This window comes from Artibeus jamaicensis, unplaced genomic scaffold (genome assembly GCF_021234435.1).
Source record: "Artibeus jamaicensis isolate MK-2021 breed Jamaican fruit bat unplaced genomic scaffold, CSHL_Jam_final contig_432, whole genome shotgun sequence".
Lineage (NCBI taxonomy): Eukaryota > Metazoa > Chordata > Mammalia > Chiroptera > Phyllostomidae > Artibeus > Artibeus jamaicensis.
Genome location: NW_026521828.1, coordinates 574,587 through 592,211, shown reverse-complemented (window position 1 = coordinate 592,211; position 17,625 = coordinate 574,587). Strand labels below are relative to the sequence as shown.

The window sequence follows — 17,625 nt, the reverse complement described above, 5'->3', positions numbered from 1 at the left end:
CAGTTTCCACCTGGGAACTAAGAGTTTTCAGATATGGGAAGGTGGGAGATAAATGTGTGTCTGACTTCTGGTGGGGCAGGGAGACTCTGGGTAGACCACTTACTTAAGAGACATCAAAGTGATCCTCTGTTGTTGTTTTTTAACCCCACGAGACGATGACAAGAACACTCACAAAATTATGGGATTTAGAGCTGGAGCTGAATTTACAGGACTCACAGTCCCATCTCTTCCTGAATGCCAAAACTGTCTCTGTGGCCTTGCTGACAAGGGCCACTCAGGAATACTTCAATCATCTCTGAGATGGGGAGCTTATTACCTACGAGGATGCCGGTCCTGATGTTATTCAGCAACCATTGTTGGAAAGCTCTTTGGACATTTATGCATTTTGTCAAATATTTATTAAACATTTTCTGTGAGCTAGTACTCTATTAGGTGCTTTGAGAGATGGAAAGATGAAAAACAGCACCTATAGTGTAGATTCACCAACCACCTGGAGCAGTGCCCTGGCCTTGAAGAGAACCTGCAGTGTAGTGGTTATTCAGTAAACACATGTCACGTAAGTGAAAGAGTAGGTGATGCTCTAGGAAGAATGATAAAGCACATGCCTAAGAAACCATAATGCTAGCTAGAAGTTATGTAAAGGAGAGACATAAATAAATGCAATGGATATCAAGCTGAATCTGCCTCCTTTAACTTTCATCATTCCTAGAACTGACATCTGAACTGATTCATAAAAGTCCATTTTTTTTCTTCCCTGGTTCATGGCTCACTGATTTGGAGATTGCTACATCTTTCCTTACCTCTTTCCCAGGCTCAAGAGCTTCAGGGCCTATAACCTAGAGAATGATTTCTAATGCACCCATCAGTCTGAATTTCCTCCCCTGGGCAAATCCAGTTTCTCAGCTAAGCTCTTAAGAGGATGTCAGCCAAGAATGGAATAGACTCACTGGTCCAGATGGGATCACACTAGCATAGAGTAGACTAGGGTGCTTCTTCCTGTGCTTCTTGTACTTTGTCATTATTTGGCATGGGACCCTTCATTCCTGGTCACATGTTTACATCCTGAGAAAACCCAGTGTTCCAAAGGGCAGTGTGTGGATAAGTGTTACTTATATGTTGGGCTCTGGGAGTGGGGAAGAGGTACCTTTATACATCTTGCATTACAATGGTAGTCCATTATATGATTTGCGGTGAAAGCAGGTTTTCTTCAAATATAAACTTTGGTTTTTCTTTCTGTCCTTCAACTTGACTATTAAGAGTAGTCTAATTTATTGGACAGAGCCTTGGACTCAGGTCACTTATTCGCTGTGTGGCCTGGGTAAAACCTCTCTTTCCCCGATTCTCTCTCCCCCTCCCCCATTGTCTCCCCCTCCCCCATTCTCTCCCTCTCTCTCATTCTCTCCCTCTCCCTCCCTGTTTGCTACTCCCTGTTGGCCCCTCTCCCCTGTCCCACAATTTTGTCATCAGCAAAGTGAAATAGCTGGTGCAAATACTATCCAAGTTTCCCTCTACAACTAGCATCTGATGGTCTTTAGCCATAGCTTTTATTATCCAAATCATTCTATGAGTTTTACTAATCTCAGAAAAAAAAGAGCAACAGCTAGATAGAAGCATAACAAGAAGATGAACAGCAAGTCAACCCTCCCCCCAGCTTCTAAGATTTACCAAAGAACTGCATCAACTGTGAGCCAACCGTGAACTATGACCCCAGTTGTCTTTGTTCTTCTTGCACAAGATGTGGCAAATTTCCCTGAGAACAAGCCTGAGAGTTTTTGTCTGTGTTAACCTCAGTCTCACCCCCTCCACTGTGACGGGGTTTGCTGGTTGCCCACACAACCTGCTTGTTCATGTCCCAAACTGTGCACACCCTTGTGTCACCTGATGCACACACTTCTCACTCAGCCCGAGGTCTTTCAGCATTCCAGCCCTGGCTGGCAGGGGTATCTTTCTTAGCAACTATGATTATTTGAAAATAATGTCAAAACAAATCATTTCCTTCTTTCACCCCTGACAATCACTCAGTGGCTATGCCTATTCCAGATTCTCTGCCCTTGTCTCTTTTTATTTACCCCTCCCTCCTTTTTCTCTTTCCACCATTGATTCTTTCACCTAATTCAAAATCCCCCAAGATGACAGGCCGATATTGGAGCAGGGGAGAAACAAACGTCTCCAAGTGCGTGGTCATGTTTCAGAACCGCGGAGAGCGACATGGGGTGGAGTTACGGGGATCCGTGTTACTCAGCCCCCTGCCTGTGTTTTGGAGTTCCCTTTTGGAAACCCACAGGTGGTAGAAATGACAAAACTCTACCAAAGAAGCATGGCTATTAGAACGGTTCTCCCCGGCGTTTAGGGGCCAAGCCTGACACCATCCCACACAAAGAACAGATTGCATCTGGGCCCGGCTGGCATTTCCCTCCCCTCCCCAGGCTGACCTCTGAAGCCAGGGGCAGGCTCTGGGAGCATTGTTCTAACCCGGCTAAGGCTGCAGCCATTGTGTGGGCCCGGGAGAGCTGCGGGTTCCCTTCCAGCCCAACACTGTAATTTTATCAACTCTGGCTCAGAGAAACCTATATTTATAATGCTAATTAGGAGGGCACACATTTAATTTGAGTGGAAGACTGTTTGCATCTCGCTGAGCCTGATAGCACGAGGCTCAAGCGACAGCAGTCAGAGGCAAAGCAGGCTTTTCTCCCTTCTCCAAGTATTGGAAACAGGGCTTACTCTCGCCAAACAATTTCTCTGTTGGATTAAAAAGGAAGGGGGGGGGCGGAGAATGCCAAATATGCTGGATCCGAGAAAACTTTGCGTTTATCTCCTGCCTGCATAATATATTTCTCTGTGCCCTGAGAAAGCATGCCTCTTATGTTATCTAATTGTTTTCTGACACATTTAGCAACACTTCACACTCTTTAAAGTGACATTAACATTGCTGACAGTGGAGGTGTTTTCATTAGACGGGCTTTGAATTGTAGCCAGGATGCGCTGCAGGTCTTCAAACAGGCTTGTAAAAGGCGAGAACGGCATTATTTATGAAAATAAAGACTTGGCCAACAGCCCCCCCGGGGGTGCGTATTCATTTTGCTGACTCCGGTCGGTCGGTTTAAGGATGTGTGTTTATGTGCTCACGCACACACACAAGACAACTGCTCATGAGCTGGAACGCAGATACCGTCATCATTCAGAGGCCACTAGGCCACTCGGGTATCATGGAAACTCCTCTAGAGCCTTCTCCTTCCACACTTATTCAACCACAGCATAGCAGCGTGTGGTTTCAGACACAAATCCGTTACTCCAAACCGAGTCTTGGTACTCAGTAGGCGGGTGGCCGGGTGTCTTTTGTCAGCGTGACTGCCACGCTGTGGAGTTCATTCTCTCCTTCTCCCTTGATGCTTCCTCTTGCCCCTCTCAGGCTGTTTTTGACGTCTCCAGTCATCTGCTTTGGGGCACTGTGTTGTTCCAGAAGGTGCCCTATGCGGACCTTCAGAGGACGGTCCCCTGGGCCCCTGTCTCTGCAAGGCCTGAGAGGGGAACTGCGAGATTCAGTCCGTCTGACCTTTGTGAAAGACGGAAGCCAGGCTTGGAGGAGATGGGGCAGTACAAGTTGGGCTGTGAATTTCTGCTAGGACACGACTTCACCGGTGATCTTGACCTAGTTGTTGACTGCCAGACTTGTGATGTGAGCGGGAGGATGTTTTGAAGTTGTGGAATATTGGAGCTGAAGGCCAGCTCCCCACAGATTGTTCCGTCACACCGCTGTCCCTTCTAATCAGCCTTCCTGGCTTACCCTGGTTGGAATTGCTCTTCTCTGTTTATATCTCTAACGTGGCAATAACTCTATGGAGCTATGCAATCCCGATTATAAAAATCTGAATGAGTATCTTCACTTTGCCCATTACTTACTGTGTAACCTTAGTCTAGTCTCTTGATTTCTACGAGCCTCAGTTCTCTCATCTGTAAAATAGACATGATAACAGTACCATCCAGGTCGTATTGTTGGAAGGATTACACACATTACAAACCACGAAACACCCAAGCATGCTGCCTAGAACAGTATAAAGTTCGTAGTTATTAGTCTTTTCCACTAGAGTGTGGGTTCCATGGTGGCCGAGACAGTCATCACGTTTTCCTTGAAGCAGTGGTTGCTGTTCTGTTTTAGTGCAACACCATCGCTTGCATTACCCGAGACCTGGTGAGGGTAAGCCATTTGCTCCAAGTCACGCAACAGGCTAGCCTCTTGGCAGCCCCAGGAAGCAGCCCCGGTCCCTTCCTCCAGACTCTTTCTGACTGCCCTGCAAGTGGGCACTGGTTGGATGCAAAGCAAAGGCCTTCAAATGACTGATCAGGAAAGGAAGGAATGAATACATATGACATCCATGGCTTCCCAACAGACTAGGCCCAGTACCCATCTAAGTTTACATTGTTTATTCTAGTCTCGACAGAATAATACATCTCCATCTTTGAGTGGAGCTTTCCAGCCTTTCGATTGGTTGTCAGTGGTTAGACTCCTAACATATCTATATTTTTAGCACCTTATCAAGGGCTGACGGGGCAGGTACTGTGAGCACAGGTAGCGGGCGGTGAAAGAGCTCAGCATCTGCCACCCAGAGCCGAGGTTCCACCTTCGTGGTGCCTGCAACACAGCACAAAACACAGATTTACAGGTGAGGAAGGTTCACTGTCTGCAGGAAAAGACTTTGAAAAGGAAAGCTTCCAATAATGAGGATGAAAATAATTACTATGCGTAAAGCACTGTGTCGCTTGCAGTGCACTTGAGTTTGTTATTATTTAATTCTCAAAGCATCCAATAAGGGCACTGGGACAACTATCTCCTATCCTTCTTATGCTCGATAAGAAGACTTGCCACTTACCACAGACCACGTTTATAAATGCTTCGTTGAATACTCACAATAATCTGTGAAGTATGTCTAGACACATTTTGTGTATCAAACAGTTCAGCACAAACAGGTGGGTGACTTGCCAAAAGTCACCCAGCGAATTAGTGGCAGAGCCAAGGCTTGAACTTCAATTTGGTTCCAACACCAATCATATCACATCAGTGATGGGCTCTTTGTCAGTATAAAGGTTAATTAAATTCCATTGTCCTTCCCTGGGCAGTATGGTATGAGCGGTGGAGCCAAGATGCCTGGGCTCAAGTTCCTTCCCCAGCCACGCTATTCTGTCTGAGTTCACTCTTATCATCTTTGAAATGGGGATAAAATCGCCTACCCCCAAAGGCTGCTGTAAGATTAAGTAAATTAATCTATGTAAAGAGATTGGAAATAATGCCTGCTACATCATTAAGAGATCAACAAATCTTTATGGTTGGCAATATTGTTATTTCTATGTATCACAAACCCAAAAAAGTGAAGACAAAAGTAAGAAAGGTAGAGTCCCATGTATCATGAAAGATATTTTCCGAGGAAGCCCTTTGAAACTGGCCGGACATTTCTTTAAATCTTTCTCTAGCTGTTTTTACACATACTATCTTCTTTGGAGAGTGTGATGCTGATTCGAGGAGAACAAGGAAACTGCCCAGCATGTCTTCCCCGAGTTATGCAGCTCAGAGAAACAACTGCGAAAGGGACCAAATGGCCCACACAAGTAGGCGTTTCCATCTCGTGTTCCTGGATAGTGTTGGGTCACATCTCCCAGGCAGCTCCCTAGGGCCGGAAGTTTTCATAATTAGATGGGAAGCACATCTCTTACACAGGGGTTAGGTTCTAAGGTCAGCAGTGGAGGCCAGAAAGGGGGTCACATCACCACCCTGGAGAGTCTGTAGCAAAAGGCCACCTTGGAAAGTGAAATACCATCTCTCGGTAAATCTAACAGTTGAGTTTTTCTTCCCCGAACGTCACAGACTTCTGTGTCTTCCCTGGAGCACCAGATGAAGTAGTGACTTCCTGTTCTAGTCATTGGGTTAAAAGAAAAACAAAGCCATTTAAAATCAGAATCACTTCTTCTCAGCAAGATGCTTATACACTGAGAGGTCCCGAAAACCTAAGACCAGCCACCACGGCACCTGGCAGGGAAGTCAATGCCCTGGGCATTTGATATATATCTGATAAATGTTTATGGAGTAGATGTTATAGTCCACCAATCACGCTGCTATTTATTGAGTATGGGCTTTGGTTGGGTGCTAAGACACAAAGGTGTATAATCCACAGTGTCTACCTAATTGCTCACAGTCTCATGAATGAGCCATACGTTTTGACCAATAAATATCCTAATATATTACAAGGATAATGATAGACGTATGGCCTGAGTACCAGTGGATGGGCAAGCAGAAAAGCCTTGCAAAGAAGGTGATGCTCGAGCTGAGTCTTTAAGGAGGTTTTGAGGAAGAGGTTGAGGCTACCAATGAGATAGGACTGCTTTCCATGCAGAGGAGGGATGAGAGGAGGAAGAGACAGGTGTGCAACCCTGCAGTCACTATGATGGCATAGAGTGTAGGGAGAAGGGGCTGGTCTGGCAAAAGCTAATGGCCATGCAAGCAATCAAACTGTATTATGTAGACAGCAGAGAGTCTCAGAATAGGGGAGAGAAGAAGCATGGCGTGAGCAAATTGGCGTGTTCGGAAATATATTTGCTTTTTATGGGAGGGGAGAAACACGAGACTGTGTGACACCAGTAACAAGGAAGCTAGAACTGTAGTCTAGGCTGTACTGTCCAGCATGGGAGTCACTTGCCACGGGTAGATATATAAACGTAGGCTAATTAAAAGTTCATTCCCCCTTTGACCCTCACCACATCACCAAAATAGCAACACGGTTTCATCTTCAAGGAGCTGGGCAATGTAATTAAGGTACACTCCCAAGCAACTAGGAATTTCTGTTCAGAAGGTGTTTGAAGGTCCACTGCCTTTTGGGAAGCTGTTAGGTCACTGCAGGTGAAGTGAATTTGTGTCCTCAGAAGAGGAAGCTGCAAAAGTTTCCTGCATTCTTCCTTATGAATACAGAAGGTTTGGCACTAGACAAATTACAGGCGTCGTATTATTTCGGAAATGAGCTCCACCCTCTGTCCATAGCCAGATCTGTGTTGACGCCTTCCAAAATGCAGTGCCGCCAACGAGATGTGATATATCAACATACGAGCTGTGAGATCTCGGAAGGTCACGCACACACACAGGGTCCCAAACTGGAGCCACTTCGTGCTTGAGCTCCCGCAAGAGGCCCTTTAACTGGGGCAAATCCAACAGCCTGCCATCCGTCCAATAAATTATAGATAATCGCTTGTGTGTGAAATCGGGATAGTTTTGCCGGGGCCATCTGAAAACGATTTGTTTTCAAGAAAATGCTTAACTGGGCTTCGGTGAGCTCAGTGGAGTGTGAGTGAAGAGGGCAATTAGGTCTTCAGCTATGAAAATACAAACTCTAAATGGGTTGGTAGGGAAGCGGGCAAACCCATTTAGGCCAATGGGCTTCGTGGAGAAAACACGGGAGAGAGCGGTCGGAGTCTGCAGGAGGCTCCTTCCCCTTCCACTCAGGGACACCTTCTCCCCTGAACTTCTGGCCTCTGTGAAGGCAGCCCAACTCTCTCTTGACAAACAAGCCCTTCCACGCTCCCGAGAAGGATGTGCTGCAATCTCCATCATTGACAAATCAGACTCTGTCTCGGCAGCTTCTCCTGCACTGAGTTCTCTGGTGGCAATTTAAGCTCATTTGCTTGAAGTTTCCTTGGGTGGGGGGAGAAGAGCTGACTGAATCGAATTTCCCTCTCATAGCAGCCCCATTCTCATCAACTGGGAAAAAGAGAGCTACTTAAATATTGACCATGTAACATGGAGCATGTTTATCTAAAACCATCGTAAATGCTGATGCGGGGTTTCTCAGCTGTCTGCACGGTTGACATGGGGGCTGGAATTTTTTGTGGTTGTGGGAAACTAGTCAGTGCATTGTAGGAGGTTTAGCAGTGTCTCTGGTCTCCACCCACCAGGGGCCAGTAGTATCCACCCCCCCACACATAAATGTGACAACCAGGATGTCTCCAGACACTGCCAATGGCCCCTCAGGAGCAAAATCACCCCTTGTTGAGAACGACTGATCTAGCCTAACATCAGCACTAAATATAAGCAGCTTGCTACAGGGAATATAAATACATGCATATTTGCCTATGACATCAGTATACACTCTAAATATATCTAACATAGGTCTATATTTTTACTTAAGATGCTTCGTTCGTTAAGGTCATATTGGATTCTGCAATCATAACTGAAAGAACTGTCTCTGTTTGTTTGTTTTTTTAATTTAAGATATAGATCAGAAATTGAGTCCCTCTCACCCTCCCCTGAAGTCAGTGCGGTGCAGTAAGGCCCAACACCAGCCAGGAGGTGGTCCGAGTCTCTCTCCAGGCAGAAGACCTGGAATCTAGTTCCGTTTTTTTTTTTTTTTCTACTCAGTAACCGTGTGGCATTGGCCAAATCATTTCTCACTTGGGCTTGGTGACCAGTTTTAGTCAGGGAGTCTCTGGGTTCTAAGTGGCAAAAGCCAGGGCAAGCTGGCTTGAAGAAAGAAAAAACGAGGGGAGGGGACAGAATAAATTGGTTCATGTACTGCAAGGTCAGTGCTTACAAACCCACTGGCGCCTATAAGCTGCAAGTCCCATTGGCTCCCTCAGGGTCTTTTGTACCCCCATGTGTCAGACAGAGTTCTGGGGACCTTACATACATTGTTTCGTCTTTGCAGCAACATTGAAGTCAGTGTTACCATCGTCGGAGGGGCCCAGCCAGGGGAAGAAAGCTGCTCAGACTCGGGGGAAGGGGCAGAGCTCAGTCAGCGGGCTCCAAAGTCCGTGCCCTCCGAGTTCCTCACTCTGGGTAACATTCTACGGGGCAGGCCACGAAGTTGGGGGTGGATTGCACTGTAGAGAAATGCTGCAGGCAGGAAGAAGGACATCAGCCTTCACAAAAGACAATCAGATGTTCACCTCCATCGGAGATCAGTTTTATTTGGGGCAGAGCAGAAATTAGGAATGGGTCGGTTTGGATGGGGTGATGAAGCCCATGCATGGGTGAGAGTGTCTGTGAGTCAAGTGCAGGTTTAGAAATAGCCCGGTGTAGTGTGGGCACCACGCAAACCTGAGTTCAGATTTCAGACTTCGGCTCCGCCCCTTGGGTGTGCTGTGGATGCCCCTGACGCTCTAAACCGGGCTTTGGTGATGGTGGTGGGCGGGGCCTAAGTAATATCCCCACTTAGCACATAAATTAGGCCGAACAGACGAGTAATAGCTTCATCCATGTTCTCTTTGGCTGGAAGCAGGGAGTTCAGCAGAGTTGTTGTCCGGGTGCCTTTCGTGGTAGCAGCCGTGGCAGCCACGCCCAGCGCCTCACGCACGTGGATGGAGGATGCCCCACCCCGCAGCCCTCCACGGGTTCCGTGTGCAGAACTAGGCAGAACTTGAAGACTCTGACACTCTTTCCTGAAGAATGTTCTGGTGGAGTATGAGAGCAAGTAGACCTTATTCCTAAAAAATTGTATTGATTGCAAACAAAAGAAGGGCACACTCTTGGGTATTGAAATTATTTCTATTTCCCCGCATATTCACACACCTCACTTTTCAACTCTTTCAAAAGCAATGGCCTCACAAACCCCCAAGCACATAGCGGGAAATGGGTAATTTAGTCAGACACCTGAATAAACAGCAAGTATTGGAAAAATTCTTTAGGAAAACTGTTTAAATCCTCTAACCAACTGCTTTGCCTATGTTAATACAGACCTTCTCACAATACTCAACTTTAATACAAAAGCCATATTTTTACTAAGTCTCTAAAGTTACAAAGCCACAAAGGATTTCTAGTTTCTGACACAAGAATTGCTTTCTGTCTCTGCACAGTATTTATTCTGTGGGAGCAGTCGCTGGGATTATTTCTGGGAGAAGGCTTGCTCCGGCCCCTGGTTAATCACCTCCCCGGGGTTGGTCTCTCTGGGGCATTCCGATGAGTCTGAGGTTCACATTTCATTGATTTTTTTTAGCAGCTGCTCTTGTCTAAAGCAGGAAAGAGCAGAATGGACCACTCAAGTCCTGGGCTTGGAGGTCACAAGGCCTGGATGCAAAGCCCGGCCCATTCTGCTTGCGAGCCGTGCCAAGTGCACCTGCGCCTCAGTTTCCTCACCTGTCAATGGGGATGATAATAATAGTTGGTCTACAGAAAGGTTGTGAATGTTAACAGAGAAAAGTACATGTAAAATCTTAGCTGAGTTCTCCACAAGATCACATGTGTAAATGGTAAGGAAGTCACCGGACTTATCACTTTGGATTTAATTATTCCTGGTACTATCTTTTTGTGGTTGTTTTTTAGTGATTTTGGTGTTTTTTTTAAACTATCTCTTGATCATGTCTCTCTATCACCTAGTGTCCTGACACTCTGCCACTGCATAGATCACCCAAGCATCGTCCCCACAGAACATTTTAATATCAGCATGCCATTAATCTTTGGAATGAAAAGGAACCAGTCGTTTTCAGTGAAGTTGGTGATTTGATTTGCAACATGGCCTCTATTATAAATTAGGGGATATATTAATACCACTTGGGCAGAGCAGCAATTTCATGGGTCGTATCTACGGCTCTGGGGATGCAGAAGAGATTGTAGCCTTTTAATCCTGGGTGGAAGAACTGAACCCAGATCCAAATCAGTTCAAGGAGAAAAATGGCGCTGTGGTTAAGGCAATGGGGGTTAGATCCATGTGCCGTCAGCCACCGATGGTGTTGGAGAAAGTGATTGGGTACGACCGTCGCACCTGGTGAACCAGGCTGGAAGAGGGCACCTGCCACCTTTCACCCACTCCTGGTTCCCGTCTGTCCTAAGTGATGATGGCCCTGTTTCCCGCCGAACCCTGGGCATCCTCAGGAACCTTCTCAACCCAGCACCCCACACAGCCACCACTGATCCACCAGTGAGCATGGAGCTGCTGTGTGTGGCCACCAGTATCTGCATCAGAAAATATTGACGAGTTGAAACTATCACAAAATCGTATTCATCTGGAAGCAGATACATTGGGAAGGGGAATGAATTAGTCTCCATTTTTAAGGTCATGGGGAATCCAGTCATACAGATAATTAGACAATGATTTACATGGGGAATCTCAGAAAACACACACACACAAGACCATATGAGTTTCATGAATGACACATTGCTGCCTTTGCGTGCTTTCTGTCGCTTTTTGAATAGATCCGTTAAGCCCTGTTTTTTATATATTTGCAAGTGACTCTATACCTGTTTTAAATGGAACTTCCAAAACAGCACCCAGGGAGTCAGGGGGCATCTGTAGTGTATACGAAGTAGGAACCAGGAAAATGCACAACCCCTGGCTGCACACCCATTGCACACTAGGTATTTCAGTAAGAAACCGTGGTGTGCAAAGGGAGCCTGTGGAAGTTCCAGCTTCCTCCCCTGTACTTTGGAACCTATTTGTGTCTGTGCAGATGGTCTCCTTCAGTTGAAATAGTCAGGAGGAAAAACGTAGCATAAGTGAACAAACTTAGCCAATGACGTAGCAAATAGAGAACAGCATACACTGCGGGGACGGATCTAGGGCCCGAGACATTTCCCGAGGAATGGGAGGTAGCAGCAAGCCGAGTTTAAGGAGCTACCACAGCGTGAGTTGAAAGTGCAAGGAATCAGACAGCTCTGTGATGTGTATTTCAATAGACCCCAGCTGCCCCAGCCCATCCCTGTGTTATGACGGCTCTGCCACTGTCTCTATTTGTATGAATTAAAAATGGGCTCCGTCTGTAGTCGCTGCGATGAATTCATGCCGCACGGAATTTCAAAAAGTTCACGTGAAGAATGATTTCATAGCAACGATCATATCAGGCTTCTGGAAAATTGCACTTGAACTCCAGTTCCACCTCAGTCACTCAAAGGAATTTAAAAATTGGCTTTCAGCCATCCTTGTTCTTCCACACAGTCTCAGATATGCCTCTGTGCAAACTCTCAGGCCTACCGATCGTGAGTTAAAGTCTGTTCCTGCTGGAGTCCCGCCACTAAGTGGACGTCAGCACCAACTTCACCGTGTCCTGGTCAGGACACTTGTGCCTTCCGGAGCCTTGATGGAGGGGGACAGTAACATTTGCCACAAAGGAGCCACTTTGAACTCCGTAACAAAATTATGAGAGAGGCTTTGAACTCTGCCGGCTGAGAGCAGCTATAAAGGGTTTATTCAAAGAAATGTTTCTTCTATGAAATCCTCAGAGTGCCTCAGGATTGGGAGATGGAAACCTGCAGCATGATTTCCCATAAATCACCCCTTCCCTGTGTGTCACCTTCCCTTTCTGTCACCGTGGTGTTAGGACAAACACACTGCCGAGTGGTTAGAGAGTACATTTGGGAATAGACAAACCGGAGTTTGACTCCTGGCCCCTGTCACTTAGTAGCTGTGCAGTCTTACCTCTCTGTGCCTCAGTTTCCTCATCAATAGAATGGGGGTGAAAATCACTCTAACTTCATGGAATTGCTTTGAGGACTGAATGTGATAACCCGTAGAACGTGGCTGCCCCGTGAGTGGCAGGTAGTCTGTGCAACAACATTAGGAGTTCAAATAGTCGTAATAATGATAGCTGGTACAGGGAACCTATGAGAGAAGATATTGATTAAATGTGAATACTGATTCTGATGAAACTCTGATGTGTTCAGTCTATCTTTGCCAGATCATCGGGCGAGAATAGCGTGCCTTACACGGCTCTGAAACAGCTATGAATAAATGAGTTTTTCAGATGAAACTCCATTTATCCATTGATCTACTTCAGGGATGATTCTTCTTAGTCAGGCCACTGGGCAGGAGCCCCTAACATTTAACTTTAGGAGCATCTTCTCTCCTGTCTCTCTCTCCCACCCTCAGAAGGATAACCGGCCAGCAGTGCGATGCCTCTGCACTCTTGGCCATTGCTCTCCTCTCACCGGAAGTCCCTTTTCTCCTCCACTGGAGATGCTCAGGCCTCAGCTTTCCCAGGAATCCTGTTGCGCTCTCCACCCCTACCCCTACCTGGCCAGGCTGGACCAACTGTCCCTTTTTTCACCCCCACAGTGCCATGCCTTCACGCCTGCCCCTTCTTATGTACTGAAATGACGCAGTGACCATCTGCCTCCCCCACTAGACGGTGAGCTCTCTAGGGACAGGGACGACGCCTTGTTTATTTTTGTATCCTCAGTGGGCACCTAAGGGACACTCATGCATTTCATTGAAACACACCGATGTATCGATAACATTGAGCGCCCTCTGGAATAGCTCAGGAGGTACCACTGCAAAGGCAGCGACAAAACCGAACATCCATGTCAGGTGCCTGAAAATGTCCCCGCACACGTGGTCTGTCTAAAAAGCAGGAGAACCTGTGTCTTCTGACTGAGGCACCTGGTACCTGAGTTGAGACTCAGACCTGATTCTTGAGTTTGCTTTCTCAACACCCTACCCTTCCCTCCACAACCCCAGCTTCAGGGCATATCCTGTGGGCTCCTTATTCTGAACTTTTCCCAAAAGAACCAACTGGCAGGCGAGCACAAGGACCCCGAGATATCTGGGTAACTCAGGTGAAAGTACACGTGGCAGTTATCCTCACTCAGGAGCCCCTTGTCAGGTGACAAGCGAGGTAGCTGCAGTTTGCCCGGTGGAAGTTCTTGACCCCAGGGCAGTACCAAGTTGCTGCCCACCCCCTGCTGGGCTGGCCGCTCCTCCTCATGACCTGGAGTGGCCGTGTTTCTCTTTGCAAGAATTCCTCATGCTGTCAAAACCAAAAGCAAAAAACAAAAACCCAGCCTCGTAGTGGAGAGAGTGGGTTCTTGGCCATTTCTTTTTGGGATGCAAATGTGTTCACTTTTCCACCTCCCCTCCACTTCTAACCCAGTCTAATTTATTTGGTTTTACTCTACCTTATTTATTTGTTCATTTAGGAGTTGCAATTCATCGGGAAGACACCAAGGAAAGATGCAGGAGTAAATAAAATACACAGGGGTCCACCCTTGGATAGTAATAAGGGCTACGAAAAATGTTTAAAAGGCTAATAGGGGAGGGCAGATAGATGGGCAGTTTTCAAGAAGACAAGCAGGGAAGGCTTGAATGGAGACAGGGAGCAGAACAGCGAACAGAAGGAGGCGAGTTGGGAAGAATGTTCCACAGAGCAGGGCGGGAAGTGGAAAGAGTGTGATGATGGACTGTGAGGGTGGAATGATGTGTTCAAGCAGCAGCAGGACAGCTGCTTCGGCTAGAGAATGAGGGCCCATGTGGAGAGTGGTAAGGCCACTGTCAGAGTTGAGTCAGAGGTCACAAGTGCCAGGGTAGGCAAGTCACGCGGGTTGTCATCGAGAGTTTGGACTTCTCCCTGAGCGCAGAGAGAAGCCACTGGAGAGTGCCCAGCAGGGAGCGAAAGGACCTGATTTCTATCTTTAAAACGCTCTGGCTTCTGTGGAAGTGGGATGGGGACCATGGGGAGTCGATAGGGGTGTGGAAGCCATGGAAGCAGGTGGCCCAGCAAGGACACGGGTCAGTGGAGAGGATGTGCTCTCAGGTTCGGACTGCAGCGCGGGGAGCGAAGAACTGGGTGTTTCCCAGACCAGCTCCATGTCAGCCATGGAGGTGTATGTTTCCACTCACACCGGCTTCCTGAAACATGCGACAACTTAGAGTATGAATTTAGGCACTTGGATAAACATTAAACCACTTTTAAAAAAAATACATCTAGAGCACTTTCTTTTTTTTTTTTTTTTAGGTATTTTGATTGTGAGGTGGTTTCGCTGTAACTTTCTCTGAATGCTCTCATGACACTCATTGCTGACCTTTGACCCCTTGTCCTTTTTCCCAGGTCGTCCCATTCCACCTACATCTTCGTCTAGCCTCCTCCCATCTGCTCAGCTGCCTAGCTCCCATAATCCTCCACCAGTTAGCTGCCAGATGCCATTGCTAGACAGCAACACCTCCCATCAAATCATGGACACCAACCCCGATGAGGAATTCTCCCCCAATTCATACCTGCTCAGAGCATGCTCAGGGCCCCAGCAAGCCGCCAGCAGTGGTAAGGAAACGTCCTGTCTGAATGTGCGGGGTCGTGCGCGTGACAATGTGGTGTCTCCAGCCACGTGGCCATTTGGAAACAAGGGCTGGGGAGAAGGTGGAATGGGAGGCGTAAAGGTGAAATACATTTGTCATTTTGTGACCTTGCGGTTCCAAGATGTATCTGTCGAAGTTCCCAATGAGGCCGTTGCACTTTGCGTATCTCACCAGGGCCTGGGCCCCCTTTGGTGGAAGAAATCTGCCTGCCAGTGCAGGCAGAGGCAGGCATGTCTCCCAGGGGACTCGCAGAGAGGCAGCGGAATGTCACATTTCTGTGTTGCATGATTCCGGTTACAGCCGAATAACCTTGGGCACCCTCACACGCCCAATTTCTGTGCATCTCAGATCTCTTGTTTCTGGTGGTTAGCTTCTGACTTTTCTCCCATGCTTGTTCAGGGGATTTGACTATTAAAACATGTTTTCTTGATGTGGATACTATCTTTTCAAGTCTGATGTGTTTTGGCGGGTGGGGGAGTGACCTCTCCTATAACCCTCTCCTGTGCTGCTTTACTTGAATTTAGTAAGCTGATCACATGGTACCACAATAAACACTGCTTCTAAGTCCCTAGTTCTTACTGTGGTTTTCATATCACAGAGCAGAGTGACTGGTCTCTGGCTTCTGTCCCACTTTTGATGATTTTGTGGCTACTCCTCAGCTCCCAACTTTTAAATCTTAGGTGTAATTGCTCCAGGCCCAGCAACAATATTGCCATACTTTGCATTCTGCTGATGGTGATGTGCTCACAAAACATGAACATCAGAGTGGGCAGTATCTAGGGTGAAGTCCCCATGGCCCAAGGGGAGACATTGGCAGACATTAGTTGCACCTGACTTAAAGGCCTTGGAGTTATCTTCAGAATCAGCCACTCGTGGTGTTCATTAACATATGCTTTCAAAAGTGGGACAGAGCTTTCCATGCCAAGAGTGTTCATTGATTAGATTGCATTTTGGCTCCATCCGTGATGGTGTTCTGCCACTGGCCTCAACCTCTCCAATGAGAGAGGACCTCCTAAATGCACTTAAGATGATTCATTCTGGAGATGGAATGATGGACTGCTACTTAGTATGGCCCATGCCCTTCTCCAACCAGGCCTGATATGTTTAGCAAACTCGTATTATTTTTCCCAAAAAATTACCTAATCAAATCTCTCATCAAATGAGCAATCCATTGTTGATATTATGAAGGCCTTTAATCTACCATAAATCTTTATTAGAACTTATCAGAGCTTCTAGTTTGAGAGAAATGTGATTATGGCACTCTTAAAATGACATTACATCATTGGGGTGATTGGTTTATCATTTGCAGAAGAGACATCAATCATAACTAGCATAACCACACAGTAAATGAATTCAACCTTTCTACCGCAGAACAATGACACTGTAATTGCTCAAAATCAGGCTTCAAATGAAATCGGAAAATGCTCTTTCTTCAAATATGATGTTAACTTAATGGAATATATTATGAAAAATCATGTTTGAGGAAATTCTATGTAATTAAAAATATGTGGAAATATATTCTCTTTTTTCTTTCATCAGAAACTGATTTTAGCTGCAGAACTTTTTTTTTTTGCTGCAGAGACTATGTTGCATTTAATTGAACTATCCTCACTTATGTTTTGCTGCTTTTTATTTCATACTCTGTGATCATGATGAATATTGCATTGTGAAGGACAAGAGGCTTTTGAAATGAGGTGCACCTGCTGATAGCTTTTTAAAAACAGACAATTATTAGGAAGAAAATGAGCTTTTAAAAACTATACCCTTTTAGGCATATATGGATCCGCAGGCCAAGATGATTTCCATAAGAGAGGTCAGTTCCCATCCCATCGCTGTCTGGAATGTTTTCTTAGCGGTAATGCTGTGAGTGATTTCTTTTCTTCTGGACGCTGCGTCACAGTGGGAGTTGTCAGTGGAGTATTTGTGTCACCTTCATGCCTAATCCAAACCTCATCTGGGTGGACGCAACAGATCGGTGGGTTGAGTCAAGCTTATCATCCACTTTCCATCACTCCCACTCATTTGTTCAGCTCACTCCAGACTGAGAGCGGTAGAAGCTTCGGTAATGGGGGAAAATACCATGGAAAGTTCGAACGTCCATTTTCACCCCAAACAAGGATTTCTTTCTACGGGCTGAGGACCCAACGGTGCAATACCCTTGTTCCCAGTGGATACTTATCAGAGAACATGTTAAAGCTCGGGCCAGCAGGCAGGCAGTCACTCAGAATTCTGGGCTCTGGGTGAGATCAAGTTCAAATATGCGTGTGCTCACGTCTGTGTGTGTGAGAGTATGCGCATGTGCATGCATGTGCATGTCTTAATGGAATGGATTTGGGGTCTAGAGCAAATTGAGGATTCTATCAAGATGCGAATGGTGTCCATGGATCTTAATCTGACATCAAGGATTGAAAATAGAGTTTGACACAGACGGAGCAAAGTGCAGAGCTGTGTCTGGGTGCTCCGCACCGAGCTGGAGGAAAGGGGCTGGATTTTATGGTGGGTATCATGGCACGACCAACTGGGTGATTGTCTGTGTTATCTTTCGCTGGTTAATTACACAGAATTTTTTAAGTTGGTCTCTTAGCCATGACCT

The 17,625-nt window shown here is 46.5% G+C and overlaps 1 protein-coding gene across 1 annotated transcript in view; it reads left to right on the top strand.

Annotated features, from left to right (window-relative positions):
- The window catches only part of TENM2 (teneurin transmembrane protein 2), an 860,793-nt gene that overhangs the window by 498,668 nt on the left and 344,500 nt on the right, over positions 1 to 17,625 (top strand). Inside the window, exon 3 of the mRNA XM_037167968.2 lies at positions 14,788 to 14,997. Within this exon, the coding sequence (XP_037023863.2) occupies positions 14,788 to 14,997 (210 nt within the window). The remainder of the gene's footprint in view (positions 1 to 14,787; positions 14,998 to 17,625) is intronic.